Source organism: Pagrus pagrus (assembly GCF_965226575.1).
Source record: "Pagrus pagrus genome assembly, chromosome: 18".
Lineage (NCBI taxonomy): Eukaryota > Metazoa > Chordata > Actinopteri > Spariformes > Sparidae > Pagrus > Pagrus pagrus.
This window is the reverse complement of record NC_140202.1, coordinates 21,956,530-21,974,844: the sequence shown is the minus strand read 5'-3', so window position 1 is coordinate 21,974,844 and position 18,315 is coordinate 21,956,530. Positions and strand designations below refer to the sequence as shown.

The following is an 18,315-nucleotide window of genomic DNA, read 5'->3' as shown; positions in this document are numbered from 1 at the left end:
CCCATCTGACCTGTAGGCCTTTTAGTTTAATAGTATTTAACAGGCGAAATCTCGAACTTGTTGATAAAAGTAACATTTTAAGATTAAAGGATAAGTTCACCCGAAAAATGAAAATGTAGTCATGTAGGCACGTTTTGGTGTTCACAAAACATTTCTGGAGCTTCAGAGCAAGAACAGCGCAGCAGCATTCTCCCAAACAACTGAAGTAGATGGGGACTTGTTTTAAAATGCTAAAGGTGGGGAAGCACAAAATGGCTCCATACAGCTCGTCCGGTGTAATCCAAGACTCTGAGATCCCAAACTGATGTGAAAAGATGTAATATGCACTTTTAAAGGGTGTTTTCTAATGTTAAAAGTCCATTTTTTTGTTTTGCATTTTACATTCTTGTTCCAATTTTTCATCTGGGATGCTTTTATTCTGTATTCTGCTTTGTAGCCTCTGTTTTTAAAGGTGTGATATACATAAAAGTTATTATAATTATTATTATTAGGCCATGCTTCCACCAAGAGCTTTGACTTATGGTGAGTATTTTCATTTTTTTTTATAATTTGTTACCTGTTATGATTTTACACTTGCCATGAAACATGTTATAACTTTTATTTTATCCCATAAGCCTGTTTTTTTATCTACTGTTCTTCATCTTCATTGATTTTATCTGTTGTTTACAAATATAAATATAAATAAAGTTTATTATTATTATGATTATTATCTCTTTTTTTGGCAGTAGCAGTCTTCCATACAGGGTCAGGGTCCAGGTACTGTGCGTGCTGGCTCACTGTCACGTCTTACCGCTTTCATACACTTGAAAACAGCGTAGTCATCGATAGTGTTTTTACTTTTCCTACCAGACAAGTCAAAACGTCTGCTGTGAAAAAGAGTCATCTTCTTGGCTGAAAACCACGACTTAAGTCATGCAACACAAATAAAAGATGAAATCAAAGTTTCGAGTCATCATCTACTGTTTTTATTCTGCAAATGTGAATACTCAAACACACTGTACAAATAACGTACAAAACCACGAAACAACTTCAACTCTGAAGTAACCACGCGCTGCTACAAAGGTGGCTCATTGTACAGATGAATTCCAGTCAGCAGCATTTAAGAGGTCTGAATCTGAGGTATGTGACTTTTCAAAATAACGAGGTGAGGTGAGAAAAAATAGAAAAACAGAAAAAATAAGTAAGATGTCCTGAGGAAAACTCGGAGGACGGGAAATGCTGTAAACTGTCATGTGATCTGGTTAGTCTTTGTTTGCAGTGTAGCTTCAAAGTTAAAGGCCTCGTGCCTTAAAATACTCTGGGGTTTTTTCTACCCACTGACAATTAACACACACACACACACACACACACTATTTACATTCTCAGTATTGAAGTCAAACCCACTGCACAGTACATGCAATATTAAACATCAAACACACAATATTTACCTTCACAATCAATCAAAAATTGACAAAAAATACTAAATCAAACACAAATGATACAGTGTCTTCACAAAGTGTTCACATCCCCGGTACTGTTCCATGTTCAAACAAAGCAAATGTAATAAGAGTCATTTGAGAAATAAGATGCTTTGTGATGAGAGTAAATATGATGAAAAGTAAAAGGGTGTCCATATCTTTATGGACACTAACTAATAAAACAAGTCCAAGCTTTATTTCTCTGGCATGAAACGAAACACCAGGGGAGATTCAGAGATCGCAGTCCAGACGACAGTAGGAGAAATCCACATCCAGAACAGGTGAGGTGAGGTCAGGAACGTGTGAAGGCAGCGTAGTGTCAGAAAGAGCATCCTGGCGAGGGAAAGTGTTGGGCTGGAGCGACGGGACTGAGCTGTAGAGGCTTTGAGAAAAGAGGTTTTGGGGTGACGTGAGCTCAGCTTGGTGAGAAAGCAGGACGGACGAGTGAAAGATGCTGCTGATGTCGTAGAAGGAGACTTGGCCTTGATGCTGCTTCAGCATATAACTAACGGTTTTCAGTTCATCTGTTTGGGACAGAGGTGAATCAAATCTGGCCGTCCTGCCCTGCAGAGACACAGACAGCTCGCTGTCTCCACCTGGCTGTAGCTTAGCGTCGTTAACGCTGCCAGTGCTGTGCTGCCAGTGATCGGATTGGAGATAAGAGGTGGACTGCAGCGGTGTGGGGAGATCTCTGAGGTTCTGAGAGAAGAGGATTTTGGAGTAGGAGGAGAGGTCGGTGTTGGAGGTCGTCTTGGCTCTGGTTGAGTTTTGGATGTACTCAAAATTTCTGGTATTTTGAGGCGTCAGAGGGCCAGAAACTGGGAACGGAGAGCAGCAGTGAGAGGAATATGTTTGGAGATTACAGATGCCTTGATAGGAGAGGTCCTGTTCTGCGCTGGAGTGCTGCGGCTCATCTGTACGCAAAATAAGTTCAGAGTATTTGATACCAGGCTTCTCCTGCAGGACAGGCTGCTTCTGAGGGGAAAAACAAAAACAAAAAATCAAACTGCTATTTTTAGTTTGAGGATATTTATCCACTTTTCCCTCTCTAAACCTGCAATAACAGATTTTTTCCATTCATTTTCATAGTTATTTATGGTATCACATCTTTTTCTCATATGTAATCACACTTTCCTACTTGAGTTTTTATACAATAATGTTTTTAAACATTGTTTCAAGGGACTTTTAGTGGAAATCATTTAATCTACATGCAAAGTGACGGCAAAAGGGTGGATTAGAACAATGTTTGGCTTCACAAGAAGAGTTTACGACTAACGCACTGGCTCGTCTCTGAGGTTCAAGGGCTGAAATGTCTGCTTTTGCTGCCATCTAGTGGTTAAAATCTTACCCTTGCTGATTGTGAATTGCTTTATAGAGTTACAGATTACCACTTGACGTACTTCTGACAGAATTCAACTCTTTCCTTTTGGTTTTTTTTGTCTTTAATATCTGTAAAAATGACCATTTTTAATTTCAAAAAGTGCGGAAAATCTACAGTTTCTTAACCTGTATGAATAAAATACTTCTGGCCGGTAAAGCCGGTGCAATCTATTACAAATGCCCTAGTGGGGATTTCCTGGTCTAAGACACACATGATAAAATATCAGATAAATGTTTTTTAAAATCCCCTGAATTTGAGTCACCATCGGCGTTAAATGACAAAAAAATGTTAAGATTTAGGAGACAGTTGACAGGAGAGGAAAAAGGGGTCAAAGGTTACCTCCAAAGCGATTTTTGGGATCCAGTTGGCTACGCTGCTATTGGAGGGGTCAGGAACATATCCACACAGCTTCTGTTTCATTCTAGAGGGAAGTTTGTTGGGGTAAATATAACTGAATGAGAATAAAAACGAGGCATGCGTTTCAAACTTTCAGTTCTCAGGTAAAACAGTAAAAGCAGGACACTGAGCTGTGAGTGGGTGTGTGTTTGGTGTGACGGAGATCTTACATCGAACTCTTTGCCATGCAAGCGATCAGCACAAGTGCCAGTGGAGTCAGCATGAGAGGCGGGAGGGCGAGCATCAATACTGTGATTTCCTCAGAGGCTTCACACACAGACACACACACACACATATGCACAAAGTTAGGTTAAAGTGCAGCATTATCTTGTTAGTGCACAGTGATTGTGTGTGTGTCCCAGCTTCACCTGTGTGCATGTATATGTTGGATCCAGCTCCGGCTCCGGCGTCGGTGACAGCCTGCACGCAGATGTTGTAGTTACCCGGCAACAGATTCTTCAGGGAGTAACGTCGAGTGTCAGCAGGCAGAGAGACTGAACGAACAAGAGGAGGTACAACCAGTGTTGTGAATAAAGTATCCAAAAGTCATATTTGATTGAGAGTAAAACATATCGTGTGAAAATATTACTTTGTGTGTGTCACTCACTCATGACTGATTGGTTTCCCGTTGAGTAGGAGACTGTGTAGTTGCGAATGAAACCGTGAAGCAGCTCCACAGGTACGGGATCCCAGCTGAGCGTCACCGTGCTGCCGGAGATCTTCTCCATCTTCACTGCAGGACCAGCTGAGGGCGCTGTACAGGCGGAGAGATAAGAGCAGGGAGGGAGATGAGGATCAACCACACAGGACGTGTTGTGAACACGATGCTGGATCGCTATCTCTGTTTCACAACCCAATGACTCGATTAAGTTGTGTTTGCTTAAACCAGCTGGAAATGAAGATTTACTCGTCCAGTCTGATATTAATATGGGTTATTTCTTCATTCCTGACAACTGCTTTTACTTTTCATCACTTTTAGCCTTTTTTTAAAAACACTATTTCATCAAGTACCGTAAAAATAACTACTTTTACAGCTTGGCATGTTACAATACATCTATTATGGAGATCACATACTTCCTTGGCGTGTATAGATGACCGTCTCGCTCTGCGCCACCGCTCCTTCATCATCATCATACAGAGCTTTGACAGAAACAACATAACGCTCCTTCGGCTTTACTCCCTCTGAAACCACACAAAGAAAACAGCACTGGTCAGCGTCTAACTTATCGCTTCATGATTAGGCAAAAGGAAGACGATGTAGCTGCTGGATTACCTGTGATGACCAGCGCTTGACAGGAACTATTCAGCCTCTCCCAATGTAGGGCGCTGCTGGTTTTCTCTCTGACGGCGAACCACTCCACTACAAATCCACTCGGCTGATCAGCTGGAGCCGTCCAGCGGACATCCAGGCTGCTATCGCTCAGTGGAGTCGCAGTGATATGCATCGGGAGCTGCGTCTCTAAAGAGAAATAAGGAAGAAGACGACAAAGAGAAACATTTTTGTGGGTCACTGTGTTTCATGTTTTATTCTTTTGGTTCCTGTTGTTGTAAACTGTCCAATCCACCACATAATGATGCCATAATGACCCCAAAATAAACCTCTGTTTACTGAGCACAGTTATTTTGATGCCTGCTTTTACTTCTACTTGGGTTCTTGTTTTTGAAAAAGTAACAGCACTTTTACATAAGTACAGCCTTCAGGCTACTCTGCCCACCTCATCACATTGAAGCTGCTCGTATTGACGCACTCTGGGTTGCACACGCACAAAAAGTGACAGGTAGATTTTATCAAGAATGCCAAAAGAGACCTCGAAAAAAACCTGCCTCCACACACCTGGCCTGTCACTGTACGAGGCGGGCATGATTGCTGATGCCACCTCTGGAAAAATTACAAAAGATAACACAGGATGCAGGATCCCTTTATTCCAACATCAGAAACATAAAGGCTGCGTGACGATGCAACCAGCACTTTGTGGGTGGCATTTTCTGCTCACACCAAAACAACACAAATGAGGGGATATCTTTTAGACTAAAGGCATTTATCACTTCTGATAAATGAGAGTTGACCTGACTTGTGAATTTCTGTCATTAAGCGTGACCCTACCGTTCTCTGAAGCTCCAGGGAGCCATATTCGAGCTTCTGGCGAGGTCCCTGCAGAAGTGGAGGCTGTCAGATTGCAGGAGCATCGTCCAGCAGGCAGGCGCAGGCTGCAGAAAGTACTCATGTTGTGCAAATCTGTGCAGTTGCCAAGTTCATTCAGGATCCGAGCACTTTCCGTCTGACAAGTCACATTATAGAAGAGAACTCTGCCATTGGCGAGAAAGTGAGGCAAGGGCTGAAAACAGAAAGGGAGAAATAACAGCGAGCTGCTGTGAGATGATTGAGGTTTAAATCTGAATTCATACAGAGTTTTATTCTGCAGCTACGTCAGCTTTAATCTCGACGCGAATCAAACCAAAATGCAATAAATGAGTAATTTCAGTGAGATATGAAAACAAATTAAGGACATTCGGTGAGGAGGTGGTGATTAAAAACTAATCAGATCCAAACGTTATTAAACTATGACGCTCAGAGTGATAAAATGATTCAGAATATATTATAGGAGCGCTCATAACTCAGATTCACACACACACCTTCCAGAGCAGTGAAATGAGCCTCGAAGCGTCCTTTTCTGTTCGCTTCACTCGCCTCCAGAACAGCGGTGCTGCAGACGGAGCTGGAAGATGGAAGAACGGGAAAGTATGAAAGAAACAACTCTGGGTTTAGGACTTATTTCTGCAGCACTCTATAACTGTGGTGATCCTCTGACCACAGCGTCACCATGAGGTTAACATCTGTCTCTCTCAGTATTAACTGTAATTCTCTAAAATTTCCTCGTTTGAGATCTTCTAATCAAAATTTCCATTTGTCCAATATTTTGGTTGATGGCCAAATATCTGGCCTTCCCATCAGCCTCAGCTGCACTTTGTGTTTATTGCCAATCAGGACATATTAGCATGCGTAGACACTGAACTAAGACTGTGTCTCGGTACAGCTTCACAGAACGTCACATGCTCCGGCGATAATCATGTAATCAATAAATCCCGTGTTCAAGCCAAGCCGGACACCTGTGTTGCAAGTCATCTCCCCTCGCGTTCCAGTTATTGAGTAATCACTCTGCTCAGCCTTCCTGGCAATGCGTACGAGAGGGAACATGAAATGAGACTGTCGAAAACGTAAGATTTAAAACAGGAAATTACGACTTAACTCATACAAGGACTCTGGCAGGGACACAGGGTGTCTCGTCTACGAGCCATCCGGCGCCTTGTTACAGATCCTGAGATGCTTCCTACTAAGAGTAACATTAAAGTGTGGCCTTCTTGTGGAGGTTTTCCAGGCATGACATACGAAGCTATGCAGAATCTTGCCTACCTTTTTAAGGTCCTATCCACACGTACAAAGTATTTTTTAAAACAAAGCTTTTTCTTTGCTTCTTGGTCTTGCAAAATGTATACACGTAAACATCGTGTTAACATCTAGACGGGTCACATTTCCCTGCCTCATTCATAGGATTTTCTGTAACCAAGCAACCAGCCACAGAGTAGAGAATCTGCTTCCTGTTTACACCGGCACACGTTTGCCCAATGTATGTGAATGGCCATGTGATACGTGTTTTCAGGTGTGTTCGTACGGATGAGGATCGTTCCTGGAACGGTGCTTAAGCGCTCGTCTAGACGCAGATCGTTTTCGTTATAAAACCCTGTTTTTGAACACACAGTTGCATGTGTGGACCAGGCCTTAGCCTGCTACTCTGGTGACGTGGAGCCAGGTAATAGGCAGAAAACTGATGAATGGTGCTGCCTTTCCGCTTTTATCCTTTTACAGCATTATAAACAAAGAAATGTGCACAAGAAAGCCTCAACAATTATATTGCTTCTTCAAGGACAATGACAAACATGAATAGTCCTATGACGGCTTGAGTCTCGTCGAGAACACCGAAGTTTTATCATCTTCTTGTTATCAATGATTGATATGATTAAGACTTTTTTCAAACACAATACAAAGTTTGTGAAGTCGTGTTTCCTCTCACCGTCTTCTGCTGTCCTTCCCTGGCAGGCATTGCTCCACGGGCTCCAGGGACTCTTGTGCGTGTCCTTGTAACTGTGACGAAGCCTGACGGTGTACGAGGTGTCGGGTCTGAAGTTTCTCGGACAAGCCAGGAAGCTGAAGTTCGTCACGCTCACATTTTCGACCTGAACATCAAACTGTAAGGGAAAGAGAAATAGGACCAAGTAAGGAGAGGATTAACTACACATTTTCATTCTTTACTAAAGGGTAACACCTTCTTTGAATCAAACCAGAGTTGGCGATTGTTGGAAGAGTGGAAAGACGAACCAAGACAGTTTAAGTGAGTCTTGCATCTGTCAGGTTTGAATGATGCGTGTTTTAAGATAATAAAATGACTGTTTATGCAAATGTCTGAGCTGTGTCTGGTATTTAGGTTTGTGTTTAGGCATGTTTGGGAATGGCTGACCTGGCCCTGCGACGTGAACTCAATTTGTGATTTCAGCACTCCGGCTTTGACTTCATCGTTATCCACAGGAAAGGCAGCCCAGTCCCTGACCCAGGTTACTTCCAGACAGCGAGGTCTCCCTCTGTATGGCTTCACACTTTTCAAAGTCACTGGAGGCAATATCACTGAGAAGGACGGGGAGAGAAGAGTGAGACAGAAGTACCAGAGCAGCAATAAAGGATGCAAGTAGAAGAAGCCTCACCTTCAGTGATACCAGACTGACACCGACTGACTGAAGGTACGTCCTGGTTGTGACCGTGGTGTGCTGTGACGCTGATGCAAAACGTAAACCTCACAGTTGACCCGTTTATCAGCGCCGTGCAGCTCGTGTTGGATGTTGTGCAGGAGAACAGAGTCGCGTTACCGAACCTGTGCATGTCAACAAAGAAAAACACACACACACGCACACACACACGCACACACACACTTATATAAGAACAGATTCAAACAGATATTACACCACAAGCCCAAATAGAGGAATACTCTGTCATGCAAGTGGATGCATCTGTATGTTTCAGACGCAGGTGCACATTTGCATGTCAACTCACTCACATGCAACCTTGTCAACGCAGACACAACCACATCACAGGGCTCCCGACACAAGAATTGCCATCTCATCTTTTGATATTTTGAAATAACCGTACGGCAGCACATTTTTTTTTACAAACCAGAGGGTGAGGTGGAAGTTGTGGGACTGTTAGCATGTCAGTTTATCAAAGCGCCATCAAAGCCTCACACGAATGCGAGCACATTCAAAACTGATTACAAACGCAAGATTTCCATACACGATGTAAAAGTGTTGGCACAAACACGCCAACATGCAAAAACACAACGGTTTCTTATTTTTACACAGGGACTTGGCTGATTCAGTTTGACTGGATCATTGTACGATGATGAACACACAAGATTGCAAATTCAAGAAAAGGTACAACGTTGGAAATAAAAGTTAGCCTGACTGCATGTTCTCTGGATCTTGAGGTAAAATAACTTTGAAAGAAGCCATCTTAAAGCAACATTATGTAGCAATTGGCCTCTCACTGAAGTTACACAGTGCAGAAACAAGTGATGGGGGGCAGAGTGGCTGAGACAGACACCATTCACCCTATTAAGGGTACGGTGCCACCAGGCAGTCAGTGGAAATGTGCCAGAAAGGCTCCGCTTTATAAGACATAAACATATCAAAAGTACATCTGAGACAATATCAGACTATTTCCTGCTTACCAGCCGCTCAGCAGCTCGACAGACAGTCTGAACTTGTTGAAGTTGAATTAAATGGAAACTGTGTGTCATCCTCTCTCTAGTGACTGTCCCCAACCTCCGACATGATGATCGGTCGCAGAAATTTGAAACAAATTGAGGAAAGTCTTCGGGGAACGGAACAAAATGAAAATGTTTTGCCAAACACAAATTTGCAATTTTAGGGAGCAAATGTTCTACTGACTGAATGTCTAATGTTATTATTCAAAAGTGATTCACGTGAAAGATCAACAGATAAGGCCGGCATTATTCTGGATGTTTTGTTAAAGGATAAGTTCACCCAAAAATGAAAAATTCTGATATTATCTTCTCAACCCCATGCTGCTTGGCGACGATTTTCTCCTGAACAACATTGAAAAACAAAACATGAAATGGCTCCATAGATCTCATCAATCAAAATTGATTTGAAAATACTTGGATTGCATCCGATTGGCTACTTCCATCGGCATGATGCTGAGTGGATAATATCTGAATTTTCATTCTTCGTGTGAACTTATCCTTTAATGTCTGCGAGCGTTGTCTGTGCAGCTGCAGCTTGACACAGCAGACGCAAGACCTGAAGCATTTTTCTCAAACTTGCATGTGTTCGAGCACGTCTTCCAACAACACCGAAGGAATGTTTTCTCTCACCGTGCAGGAATCCTCACGACTTTCAGAGTGTAGCGCCTCGCTGCGGCGTCGCCAGCCTCCCAGTAACAGGTGACGTTAGCTCGCATGTGGAACTCGCATCTTTTTAGCTGCGGGGGTCGGGGAACGGCCTTGGAGGATGTCACGGAGAAGGCCTGAGGCAAGACTGAGGAGGAAGGAGAGAGGACGGCGTTAACGGCACAGGAGTTTGGAAAACCTGAATGAATGAGTGAAGAAACGTTGACACGTGTAAATGCTTTCATACAGGACAGGAGGGGTCATTGAATGATTTGATGAAAGAGGAGAGGTTTGTTTTGGCTTTTCCTTTAAATTGCCACCCATCTCTCGCTATGTACATGCTTTTAACTGACGGGAAGAAGATTTAAGGGGAAAAATAAGAGGAGCGTGGGACAGATTTGCAGAAAGAAAAGAAATGTTGCAGCTCCTCACATCCTTCCTGGCAAAGTTATTAAAACAGACCTTAGGAGAATTATATCTGAATCCAATCTTACCAACACAGTTTATCATGTCAAGTATTTACAAATGGCTGCAATTGCTTTTTGGCCCGAGGCCTTAAAAAATAAGCTCATGCAAGACGGTACAAGATGTTTGAAACATCCTGCCGTCATATTTACTCTGAGTGGCTTGAACGCCTCATTTGTTATTATTATGTTGGCAGATTTTTCAGTTGTTGGAAACCTTCCAGAAAGCTTGTTCACGTCTGTATTTTACTACCTGAAACATGTCTTCAATTAACTTTAACTGTGCCTCTGTTCTTACTTGACATAAACATGCGTCCTGAGTGACCCGATCACAAGTGGACAGCTCGAAGCGAGAATGCATTTGAGATCCGATCACTCAGAACACGAGGTGGGCTGGGCTGAAGGACCGCCTACTCAACTGACGTACCTCTGCCACACAAGAAGAGCTCACAACAGCAGACAAAATGAATTACACACCGATTGTGCAAACTAGCTGGGTGACTTTCTCCTAATTATTCCCTCCAATAGCTGTCATCACACTGGACCTCTCTCAGTCAGTCTGCACTGGAGTAAAAAAGTAGACAATGTTACCCAGAATGAGTCCGGCCCCCAGCAGGCAGGTCCACACCACAGCCGGGCTTCGCTCCATCAAGACCAACCGGTCTCCTCTGGCAATGCAGCTCTGCTCATTCACTTTCCTCATCACACTACCGGCGACTCAGCTGGAGGAACCTACACACTGACAATTAAAACGAGAACATCATGCGTCAAATCTTAAAGGGAGCGTCAGCACAAGATGACCAAGAATGGCACAATTTAGTGGCTACATTTCATCATTTGCTACAAAGTAGCTTCCTGTAGTAAAACTAGTTTCACTACAGCATTTTCTCTTGTTGTCCAACAGCTGTGTCCTCGTTGTCCCACTTGGCATTGCAACATGCTTAATGACAAAAACAAGTGTCCAAGTAGAAACAATCCGGCTTCCCAAAGTGGGTGTGGTGGATTTATCACAGCTTCCTCTGTCAAAATAAAAGCCAGACTTTCAGGTCTGAACTTATCTGCAGCATGAAAATGTCACCTGAGTCACTGACTCTGTGTGTACGTGGTGACAGGTGAAGGAGCAATGGCCGATTGCAGCTCAAGGACGGGGTTATTGTTAAATACAGTGTAAAATCTGACCCTGAAAATTGACCAGTTACCTAAAAAAATGACCAAGTAAAGTCAAACTTTTAAGTTTGTACAACTTATATTTAATAATCTAAAGTTTGCAGCTCTGCATTAAACCCAGTCTTTGAGCCAGCGATGAGTCATCTTACATTGATTGTGCTGGTATTGTGTGTGGGAATCAATACTACTGTAGTCTCACAACTAAATGTGGGTTGATCCTCAGATCAGTCACATCAAGTTTCACAGTGATGGGTATGAAAGATCACAAAAGTACGGACGCCCTAACAACCATCTGTTAAAAGTATTATTTTCTCCGTTTTCCACTTGAACAAGTAACATTTTATTTGTTTTCTCGAGAGTTATTTATATTAATATCATGGAATAACAAGATGTTGTTCTCCTGAGATAAGAAGAAGAAAACACCTTGATCAGACTGACATTTTCAGCTTAAATCACTTGCAACACTTGTCAAGACTAATAAGTTAACTTCTGCCCACTTCACACTCGTTCTTCTGAAAGCGCCACCGAGAGAAGTCACGTACCAGTGACGGTCACGGTGGCAGGGGGAGTCTGTTTCGAACACCTACATGTTTTGATCTGTATCAGTGTTTATTGTAGTAGATGTGTAGTGTATATATTCAAAAGCAGTCTGGCTAACACACTACAATTGAGTGTGAGTAGATATAAGTGCTTATTGATGCATTTGTTAAGACCTATAAAGCCACATGTGAGGTAACAATAAGTGGAGACTGCTGTAAAAACAGTAGTAATAATATAAAATATGTATCATATAAAGTGCTGTGCAGCAATAAACATTTAGCTGAGTACAGATACATTACAGTGTGCTTCTAAGTGCTGTATCGTAGGCAACCGGACTGCAGATGTTGCGCCTCTCATCCAATAGTTTGAACTGAGGAAGCCTCTCGGGTGAGGAAAAAAGATATATTGTGCAGCTCTGTCACTGATGCAACAACATGCTGACAGCACGTCAATATGACAGCTGATTGAAGTAACGTTTGACCATCTTACTGTGGGGTAATCTCCGACAATACATCCATTATAAGCAGTTTATATGCTTTGTGATTAAAATACTAACTTTCAAAATGAGCACAACCATCGTATAAAAAGAGAAGAAAAGTAAAAATGTCTTTGAAATGTATCGGAGTGAACGTATAAAGCAGCAACAAGTAGTAACACACAGGTGATTTCTTTCAGGGATGAAGTATTTTACTGCATTAGACTGAGAAGGTGTACCTAATAAAGTGTAAAACACAGTACAAGTAACTCAAACTTCAGCGCTTAAGAGTAAATGTACTTTTTTTCCCCCCAGTCAAGCCCCACAGAGCTGCTGTGGTCAGTCAGGAATATAGTTTTCATCATGAGAAACTACTCTTTTCAAATCAGGGCTGCACATATTGATTAATACCTGCATGAATGAATTAATGAATGAATGAATGCATCTTTCAGTCTTTGGAGCAGTGAAGGATGGAAGGAAGGAGGTTTCCAAGAATTTAAAACAGATAAAAATCAACAAATCTTCTCATATTGGGAGCTTGAAGCAGCAGGAACACGAATTTTCTGTCACTCAACTAATCGATTAATGTTTCAGCTTAAGTAAATATAAAAAAAGAGACATGAAGGCTCAGAGTTAAGTGGTTAAATTAAAAACTAAACTTTACGATAAGTTATAAAATGTTGTTAAGTCCCCACACAGCAGTCAGTGACAACAATCTACACTGATTTGAAACTGAAACAAGGTTACTCACCTGTCCGTCTGTCGGAGAGGTAATCTTTGCATTTGACTTTTAACTTTTTCAGCTTCACATCCTCCTCAGCCTGTTTCAACAGGTTCATTCACATGAGCGCACAATGACGCGCGTCAACGGCGAAGAAGGTTTGGAGTTGAATCTCGTCAACTTACCGGCGTGCGCTCGGAGCACGTGTGCGTCTCCTTCAGTGCAACTGCAAAGATTGTGCGGGAGGAGGATGTGAGCCTGTAGTAAACACATCTGATCCACCCAGCTGTTCGTCAGGAGGCGGGTGTCAAAACTGGGGTTTGGCGTCCCGTGGAGGGTCAGGGAGGGTTTCCGGTGAGGTCCGAGAAACAGGAACCAATTCCACTTTTACTTGATACTTGAAAATGACCCAACAATGAAAATACACACATAAGATGAAAGTAGGTTTCACTTTCTCCACTTCTTTATTCATTTATTTTACAGTTTGCACAAGTTTCATAGTCTTCACAGCCAAACGGTGTTGCAGCATGTTCCTGAACAACTGAGACAACAACTGAATAATGGCTCCACGCAGCTCCTCAGATGTCGTTTCAAGTCTCCGGGCGCTCCAACTTGATTTGAACAGACCTTATTAACACCCCCGATGAGCAGTCAAGCTCGTGCATCCGCTGCCAACGAGGTCCTTTAATAAATCTATTTTGAGATTTGCAGCAAAACAACTTAAGTACATAAGGACTTTTAAAATGTTATCCAAATAAAGACGGCTCCGTGCTCTTCGTGTGACGTCATCCACGTTTCCAGAAGCCTCAAGATCCCAAATTAATCTGAAAAGACCTTACTTACCGCCTTTTTATGACGAAGTAGTCACTGTAGCTGCTTAGTCATTCTCAAATAAGACTTGGCTTACATCCTGCGAACTGTACGGAGCCATGTTTCGGTTCCCGTCTTCACTTGTTGAGCAGAAAGCTGCAAAACTGTTTTGTTGTGAAGCTCCAGAAATGTTTTGTGGACTACAAAACTTCACCTGACCGAGTAGTTAACGACTTTCTGAGTGAACTTGTCGTTTAAAAGACTTCAGAGTTATGGCTCATTTGGAGTTTTGAAATGTTTTATTTATGATTCAGCATTTCCTTTCATAAGCGTCTCACCGGCTCTCGGGCTTGTGTTGCCGATAACTGAGAAAACAATTAAAAAATGCGGAGGGACGTGTCTGCAGGATGTGTGCTCCAGGATGTCTCAAAGCAATTTCAGCTGCAGTAAACAATATCTCTCTGATTGTTTGCTTTATATCAGCGTCTAACTGTGACGTTAGCCTGTAATTACTACAAGTCCTCTTGTTCATAACAATGGCACAGATGAGCAAAGCAAAGCTAAATGATTCACAGCGCAGGTGCTCGTAGTGCATTCATGACAGCGTTCGACAGATATTGATTGATGAAAAAAAAACAATGCTCCGCTTCACAATGTCATACTTTAACTTAACTTTATCCTGAAAATGACCTGACAAGTTGTTCTGGGAAAAGTACACAGAAGAATTGAAGGGCTGCAGAGGTAGAAATTATAGTTTTAATGATGGTCCAGCAAATGTCATACACAGCAGGGCGCTGCTGTACGTCTCTACCCATGTATTTATTCACGTAAGATGGCAAAAAAACCCCAAAAATTACAGCTTTGTAATGATTTTCCACAGAAGCAACTTTATCACAGTAAGGAAATGGAAAACAATCAGCACTTCTTTAGGGACCAGACCTCTTTCCCTCCTAGTTTGAGCTACACTTGCGAGGCAGAGGCAGGCAGAGCTGTCGTACCCGAGGCGAGGGGCTGGCGGAACGGGCTGCCCGGCTGACTGCGTAGGGGTCGTACCCTTCGAACAGGGCCTTCCTCTCTTTGGGACTGGACAGCTCTAGAAGTCTCTGGCTGGCGGTGTAGTTTCTCGCCGCTCTGGAGACGAGCCAGCACACTGAGCGCTCTCCTTCAAACTTGGGGTGGTCATGCTTAGGGGCTGCAAAAGACAGATGCAATCAGGTCAAACAGCGAGCAAAACAATGCAAAACTGGATCGAGGACGCTGCACGATGTCGAGAAGAGCTTACTAGCAAGCAGCTCGATGTGTGCCGATGCTTTGCAGGGTATGTGGGTCATGGGCACAGGTTTAGATTTGTGGCCAGAGCCCTCCAGAACCAGCCTTCTTTTAGGCTGGGCGAGCTGGCAAATACGTGAAGTGGCGACTGCCGTCTGCGTGGCTCTGCTCAACTAGGATCACAAATCAGGTCATTAATGAACTTACATTACACACACACACACACACACACACACACACACACACACACACACACACATAGGCACAACATAAGACATGATCTCCTCTGAATCAAACAAATGAATATAAGTGAACTGATCCATGAAAAGTGAAGTTCGTAAAGCCGGTATACATCACACTACATTGTGCAAGTCGAGAACAATTTGATGGATTAGATGGTGACTTCTCACTTAGAGTCTTTATCATGGCTAAGGTTTGTCCGATACTTTGGTTTATGGCCAAATACCTGCAAAACTAATAGCATTCCCATCATCTGTGCTCTGTGTTTTGTGACAATTAGCAAAGTTGGCGTGCTAAGGCACTTAGTAAAACATGCATCATGAATGCAACAGCATTCTCCGAGCCCAGGCCTGAAAACCTCTCTCTCACAGCGACCCAAAGCTGCAGCGCTAGCTGGTTAAACACCAACATGATAGTCCGGCTAGCTGCATGGCTAACTGACCTAAGTAGCCACGATGTTAACCCTGTTTTTGCGACATTGGCTTACAGTTATATTACAGGGAAACGCAAAGGAGAGGGGAAAAGTTGAATTTGTCCCACTTTTAAAGGGAAAAAAAAGGATTTCCCTGAACTTGCATTAAAGATGAAGTTTTACCTCCTGTATAGAATTAAATGTAAACAGGACATGTATAAATACCAACTTAAAAACTAGAAAAACAACTGTGTGCTATCAACAAACGGGTGAAACCACAGATGGCAAAGTGAAACAAAACCCCAAACAAACCACTGCACAAATCAAAAACAACTCAACCTTTAGCCCTTTAAGTTCGGCTGTCAGGCTTTCTAAATAGCTGCCACCCTGCCCTTACTAGCACAATTGTTTAGGCACAATTGGAAACCTACCAGTTATCCCACGATCTGCCCGTAAAAAACTGTTTCTCAGGAAATGAGGCATGCGTTACTCACAGGGGCCAGCGGTGGGCGGTCCGGCTGCCAGCCAGCCACAGGGGCTCGAGGTTGAGCCAGACTGCACAGCCTGCTGGACGCAACGGCCCTGAGAGCACGTTCACTCACCTCCCATACGGGAGAAAGTCTGAGGAAGGAAAAAAAATAGATGGATAGACGAAAGGAAGAGGACAAATGAAAGGAGACAGAGATAAAAACTGAGAGTTAGATTTGAGGGGGAGGTTAAAGAGGTTACTAGTATTATAGAGGAAGATGAAGAAAGAGGAAGGAAGGAAGTGGGTAGGGTGGCAGATAAGAGACACAAGAACAGAATAGAAAAATAGTCAGAAGGAGACTCTAGACATTTCTAACAGGTACCTTGATTTCCTGTCAACAACTTGAGGCCTCACAAACACACTGAACTTGATGTATTTGAATGTTTTTCAGTGAACTAATGTGATTTTGATAAATGTGTAACTTACATACTACACAGCCTATTTTCAATCGATTAATCACTTCTAAAAAAGGGCTCTTAGTACCTGTGATGCTCCGGAAATGTTTTTGCAGACTATGAAACTTCACCTGAACGTTGAGCGCGAGTAGCTCATGAGTGAGTTTCCTTTTTTTCGTTGAACTTAATCTCTGATGAGGTTTCTTTTGTCTGATTGATTTGACATACTGTGACGTATCTATAAGACTGGGACAGAATGAACATGTCCTGAAAGTGTGTGAAAGTGTGAAATAAAAAAAAAAGTCTTGGATCTCTAAGAAAAAAGAAATCACACATGAGCAAAAGTAGAACTTGTTGTATTTACGTGACTTGAGCGTAGAACTTTTTACTCCTGCTCAGCTCCAGCCAGCGAGGGGTTAACTCTACAAAGAAAAACAATGATGCACATCATCAAAAAATTATGGCTTGTGAATAAAAGACAAAAGCGGTGAGTGACAGGCGTACCAGCCTTGGTGGTGGATCCAGTCCTCTCTGGTTGAAGCTCATCCAGCCAGTAAACAGAACGACTGGGACATTTAAAAAAAAACAAACAACAGATCTCAGAAGATAAAGAGGAAGACATGGAGACAAAGAGAGAAGGAAGGGCGCAGTCAGGCCTACCGGTCTGGGTATCTGAGTCTGTCGGGTTTGGGTTGAGCGAGCCTCTGCGTCCGAGTTGCCATGGAAACAGTTTAAAGCTGATGGGGGAGCAGAGCATATTGCTGGCGAATTACAGTGTCACACACTTGTGTCAACATGCGTATAAATAATGTTCTGATAAACACATCCAGGGACAAATTTAAAACTTAATCAGTTGATTAATTAAAAATGTGTGAATAATCATTAGATGCAGGCTTGTTTTGCTGCACTCTGGAGGTGGATTGAGAGGAGTGAGGTACCCTTCGTTGACCTGCCATCCCCCTTCTTGATCACCTCGTAGTAGATACAGTGCGAGGACAGAGGGACTGTTTAGTTGAAGTAGCAGATGCATTTGTAATTGTGCCTTTTGCTCTCAGTCCCACCGCTCTGCGTGTTTTGGATCTAAAATATTCAGAGCTTGACTGGTACTGGATTCAAACTCAGAATTTTAATATTTACAATATTAATGAGGTAATAATACAAACTCACTATTTTTTTAAAGAAGCAAACACAAGAAAATTAGGTCCCCAGAACAGTGTTTAAAGGCAGAAAGGTGGCAGGGCCCGCCAGATCTAAACAAATTGTGTTGTCCTTTAAGGTCAGTTTGTTTATTCAGTCATGTAAACAAAGACAGCGTGTTATCTAGTTTGTTTAGCATTAAAAAATCAGTCGGTGAAGATCTTTGATTAAAATGTCTTCCCGGAAACTACAAAGTGCACCTGTGAGCTACGCTAAAGTTTAATCATACTGCACCTGTACGTTGCTCCTTTCCTTCTCCGGCTGTGACACCGACACCTGCTGGTTGCTAGGGGATCAGGTGACAGGTGGGGTACAGTACACTGAGGATCGTTTATGTGCAGGGTGAGTCTAACTCTGGCTTCCTGTACAGTCAGGTATATCTAAATTAATCAATAATAGGGTGAGTG

At 42.7% G+C, this 18,315-nt stretch overlaps 2 protein-coding genes across 3 annotated transcripts; both read right to left on the bottom strand.

The window, feature by feature from the left end:
- Positions 1-975: 975 nt before the first annotated feature.
- Positions 976-13,355, bottom strand: LOC311273648 (interleukin-31 receptor subunit alpha). Of its 2 annotated transcripts, none has more exons than XM_084380785.1 (15): positions 13,242-13,355; positions 10,745-10,892; positions 9,675-9,837; positions 7,990-8,156; positions 7,749-7,912; positions 7,305-7,479; positions 5,869-5,951; positions 5,339-5,570; positions 4,508-4,693; positions 4,309-4,416; positions 3,842-3,988; positions 3,603-3,728; positions 3,405-3,501; positions 3,178-3,259; positions 976-2,432 (listed from the first exon to the last, which is right to left on the bottom strand). In XM_084380785.1, the coding sequence occupies exons 2-15, from the start codon at positions 10,854-10,856 to the stop codon at positions 1,689-1,691; spliced, it is 2,586 nt and encodes an 861-aa protein (XP_084236911.1). In that variant the 5' UTR covers positions 10,857-10,892; positions 13,242-13,355; the 3' UTR covers positions 976-1,688. The 2 variants fall into 2 exon arrangements, with proteins under 2 accessions (XP_084236911.1, XP_084236910.1); XM_084380784.1 differs by lacking the exon at positions 13,242-13,355 and adding an exon at positions 13,087-13,161.
- Positions 13,356-14,608: 1,253 nt separating this feature from the next.
- Positions 14,609-18,231, bottom strand: spmap2 (sperm microtubule associated protein 2). Its single transcript, XM_084382112.1, has 7 exons — positions 18,143-18,231; positions 17,372-17,448; positions 17,216-17,277; positions 17,076-17,133; positions 16,282-16,408; positions 15,149-15,308; positions 14,609-15,058 (listed from the first exon to the last, which is right to left on the bottom strand). The coding sequence occupies exons 2-7, from the start codon at positions 17,431-17,433 to the stop codon at positions 14,817-14,819; spliced, it is 711 nt and encodes a 236-aa protein (XP_084238238.1). The 5' UTR covers positions 17,434-17,448; positions 18,143-18,231; the 3' UTR covers positions 14,609-14,816.
- Between the last annotated feature and the right edge of the window lie 84 nt (positions 18,232-18,315).